The sequence below is a fragment of the Helobdella robusta genome (assembly GCF_000326865.2).
Source record: "Helobdella robusta unplaced genomic scaffold HELROscaffold_30, whole genome shotgun sequence".
In the NCBI taxonomy this organism is placed as follows: Eukaryota; Metazoa; Annelida; class Clitellata; order Rhynchobdellida; family Glossiphoniidae; genus Helobdella; species Helobdella robusta.
This window is the reverse complement of record NW_008704502.1, coordinates 564,192-568,852: the sequence shown is the minus strand read 5'-3', so window position 1 is coordinate 568,852 and position 4,661 is coordinate 564,192. Positions and strand designations below refer to the sequence as shown.

The 4,661-nt window shown below is 32.8% G+C and overlaps 1 protein-coding gene across 1 annotated transcript; it reads right to left on the bottom strand.

Annotated features, from left to right (window-relative positions):
• Positions 1–391: 391 nt before the first annotated feature.
• On the bottom strand, positions 392–4,431 carry HELRODRAFT_174511 (hypothetical protein; the record flags this gene model as incomplete). Its single annotated transcript, XM_009021957.1, has 3 exons — positions 392–1,914; positions 4,134–4,211; positions 4,317–4,431. The coding sequence occupies 3 exons, from the start codon at positions 4,429–4,431 to the stop codon at positions 392–394; spliced, it is 1,716 nt and encodes a 571-aa protein (XP_009020205.1).
• Positions 4,432–4,661: the final 230 nt, after the last annotated feature.

The window sequence follows — 4,661 nt, the reverse complement described above, 5'->3', positions numbered from 1 at the left end:
AAAAAATATTTTTTGTGTTGAAATATTATGCGTTAACAAAGTTGTTACCTGTTGATTATTTGAAAATAAAAATTAATTAATGTGAGAGAATAAAATATGCGATAATTGATTGAGCTGCCAGTTATAAAGTAATTTACAAAAAGTTACTTACGGAAGTAACTTTTTCATTCGGAAGTTGAAGGTGCATGTATTTTAATCATCAGGAAAATTGAAATTTGAGACACGTGAAATTCGGTGAAAAGTGATATTTGCAAAGTTTGAATTCATAAATTAAATCATTTGATTTATAACATTGGTTTATATAATTCTTAATATTAATAATAGTGTATTAAGCAAAAAAAAACTATACATGATAAAAAAATATTCTTTAAGAAAAATATTTGACAAAGTTTCAAAAATTTTTATTGACAACATCGTTGCTATCGTCACGAACGTTATTTTCAACTAGTGACTCAACATCATGGAAGTTGGATGATTTTTTCTTTCTTACCATAGCATGAGAGGCGTCAGTCGTACTTACAACTGCCCCCTCCTCCTCACTTACGTTCTTCTCGTCCGTATTCATTGAGGTTAGTTGATGGAGTTTCTTGCCGTTGCTGATGTCATTATTCTCCCAACCGTTGCCAACATTTTTGTCTTTGTGATCATTCATGAAATAAGTTTGAGGATTGTCATCGTCTATATTAAATTTTTCGTAAGGTTCTAAGAGAACAATTTCAACATCCGGCGCGAATTTATTTGATTTTGCCAAACTGTTTATGTTGGTCATTCGTTCCTCTTCGTTACCATCACATGTTTTAATTGTGGCCCCGGCACAGTCAGACTCTTGGTCCATCATTTCTTCATCACCAGCCTCGGAATGCCTTGAACCATCCTCAACGTTCAGGTTTGGATGAACGGCGGCACACATCTGACCCTCTTTATTATTTTCACGTACGATTTTTAAGTTTAACATCTTTTCATCGCTCATCTTTTCGACATTGACGTCAGCGTCAGATATGTTAAGAAAGGAGCCTAATGCAGAAGCTTCGCGACTGTTATTAAAATGTTGTGAGCTGTTGGACAGCATGTTCTTGCTTAAACAGTAGAGATAATATTGCGGTGAGAACGGTAGGAAATAACGCAGGGAAGCTTGGAAGAATGGGAAGATTGATGAAGTCAACGACGATGACACTGAGGACGACGATGAAAGAGAAGAAGATGGCGAAATATTCGACGTGGAGTGCTTGTAAAAATAAGGAAACAACGAGGAAGGGGCAGCTGATGATGAAGCTGAGGATGAAGCTGAGGATGTGATCGTGGGTGGCGATGATTGGGATGAGAAGGTGGGTGGTAGCGATGCAGATGTCGACATCTGGGGAATAATTTTATTTTCTTCATCGACGATTGAGCGAAAATTATTTGTTGGCCATTGATTGATATGGTTGTGGTAATAATAACGATGCTGATAAAATGGAAGTAGAGCATGATTTAACTTGGACTGCGTTTGTAATGATTTGTTAGCCGCGGTTGATGTTGTAGTAAATTGAGATTGCTTTTCATGGTAGTGTTGTCTGAAAATGTGCTGTTGCAGTTGCTGGTAGTACCAATGTTGTTGCAACTGTTTATGTTGCTGAAAATAACCGTGGTTGAGTTGCTTGGACGTTGGCTTCTTATTTTCTTCTGTAAATGCATCATAGGAAACTTGAACAACACTTTTGTTTTTTCTTTTCTTTGTCATTATATTTTGAAAGTTGTGATGATGATAGAACATTGATGTTGATGACGTCAACGGCGGTGAGGCTGCTGATGAGTTTTGTTGGTTCATAGGTGGAAAGTAGTTGAAAGATCTGCCGCTGATGTTATTGATCTCGTTCAGGCCGCTGTTGCTTATGAGGTATTTAGTTTTTCTTGGACCTCTCTCATGCTGGACTGCTGTAAAAATAAATATATTTAATAATAAAATTGCAAAATAAATCTTGTACAAAATATTGTCATTAAAGATACCGAAGAAGTTATGATAGAGTTTGCTAATAAAAATATTTTTAATTTTCACAAAACGTCAATTTGTTATTCAGCTACAATTTTCGTTCTGCCAGACGACTGGGTACACTGCAAGGCGATTTTCAAAAATATTCAATTCGGTTCAAAAAAATTCTTAAATTTGATTTTAAAAATAAATTGCAGTGCAATCTTATTTCTGAAAAAGCGTTGCACGTCTTCGTTGTTTTCATTAAGTTCTTGGTAGATTTCACTTCTGCGCAGAAAGTTGGACGAAGCAAAAGCCTGTGCAGTGGCAAATATTTAATAGAAAATTGCAAGATAACTCTTAGGAAGAGATGAATTAAAACACTGAATAGATAACAAGGCAGTTGTGTTTTCATACCTTTGTACATCTATTTTATTTCAAGGAGTTTTCCGAATCACTTTTGTGCACCCAATTTATTTCAATGATTTTTACAAGGGTGGATGTATCAATGAATTCTGTTTCGAGAATATAGAACAGGAAAAATATAAAACTATTTTAAAATTAAAGAAAGAACGTTTTTTTTTTAATTTATTTTCTATGTTCTCGTTTTATCGTAAATTACACTCCTGTAAAAATGTGTGGCACGCTTGATATTTTTTGGGAGTGTTATCAAGTAAGCCTGCGTGAGATAATTTTTCGTTATATTGCTAAAAATGCTTACTTTAAAAATATTTTTACATATTTTATTTACATAGATGTCATACTAATTACTTAATAAATTATTAAGCTGACGTGATTAACAACACCTAAGGATCAAAAGATGCAGAGGATTGTAGATTCAACTGCATATGTTAATTGACCCTTACAACTCTCGGAGCTAAATTTTATAATGCGATGGTCCATATATTTATTTTATACACATGAGTTTCTCGTAGTCACTAGAAACCAAATGTGTTGTTAGTTGAAAATTAAATTTTATTTTTCTACCATGTGGAACTGGTAGAGAGCGACAGTCTCAATAACAGCTACAAGGACTGAACCAATGAAATGATTCTGATGGCCAAATTATTTGAAATGATTGTTGAAACATCACTCAGCCTAACTGCTTCAAATGTTTCATGAATAATCAACTAGGATGTTCTATGTGTTATTTTATAAATAAAATTAACATTAGTAAAATTTATTTGAAAGCAATTTTTAAATTGAAGACAACTTAGAAATGTAACATGATAGGCACTTAAGAAGGATGAAAATCAACGGAAAACTTTTCATCGAAGCAGGTACATTCGGCTGTTGCAGGTGCCCGCTCGTGGATGCAAGACATATCGACTTCTGACGCACCGACATACACATTATATTTTGTATATGAACATCTTACATTCATATCTATTGTATATATTTATATAGTATATAAATATGCCCATGTGAATAAATTTTATATATATATATATATATCATATATACAAACGCATCATGCATATATATATATATAATATATATAGTACATACAGGTTGGAAGGAGACCATATTTTATATATTTTTATTACGTATATATATGTATATATATAGAAACTTTTGTCATAATACAATATATGGAGCGCATGTATGTCTGTATCTAATAATTTGACATTGTTGTCAATATTTTTTATGAGAAAAGTAGCAGGTGATCAAATTTGTATTCATGTTTTCATCTGAAAATATACTCTTAAAAATTGCATGACAATCTCGTTGATGTTTTTTTTTACTTTTCCTTCATTTTAATTTCGCATATTTTTTCTTTCCTTTCAATATCCCATCAACCATTATTAACAATTGTTGTAACAGATTACAACTTGGAAAATGATTACAACTGAACGATTTTATTAACAATAATTTTTTATGTATCGTGGTTGTCAAAAATAATAGTTTTTAATAATACTTAAAAAACAAATCAACCAAAATATGCTGCTGATAACTTTTGAAGTTTTGATCCTGGTCCTGAAAAACTTGGTTTTCTTGTTTGCTTCATTAAGTGCATATAATCATCGTCATCTTGTTATCCAACGGGGCGTTTTAAAATTCTGCAAAGCTTCTCCAAAAACTTTTTCAAACATATTAGTTTCTAAAAAATTTTTCCATATTATTATAATCAAGATTTGCTCATATCATCTCTAACTTCTCTAAATTTCTTCAAATCTTTTGAGACCTGCATTTAAACACTCATCCAACTCATCTTCCTCAGCAAACCGTCTCAACCTCATTCCTCTTTTTTCAAAACCGAGATCTACAATTAAATTTCAAATTTTGTCTTATCACATCAACACTGTGCATCTCTTTTTTCCACTTCATAAAATTTTCAAAATATGTCCCTCCACTTGAACCAACTCACCCGAATCCTCAGTGCCCCACTCGGCAAGCAAAGAGCAGTCAACTTTTCGATACTTTTTCACTTCAAATCTAATTTTACGGCAGTTACAGTGAGCCGAAACTCTCACACACCACATTTTAAAAACACAACAAACCCACTCCTTCGAACGCCATTCACAACGAACTCCGCGAATGAAACTCAGGCTCTCAATGTTAATCACGCAGCCTCTTTCATTGTTTTGTACCTATTAGTTTTTTATTCTTTAGAATAATAATTTATTTATATCAAACTAACTCATTTTTCGTTATCTTCATTATCGCCGTCACACCATCTTAAAAGTGGGAAATTAATTTTATCATTTTCATC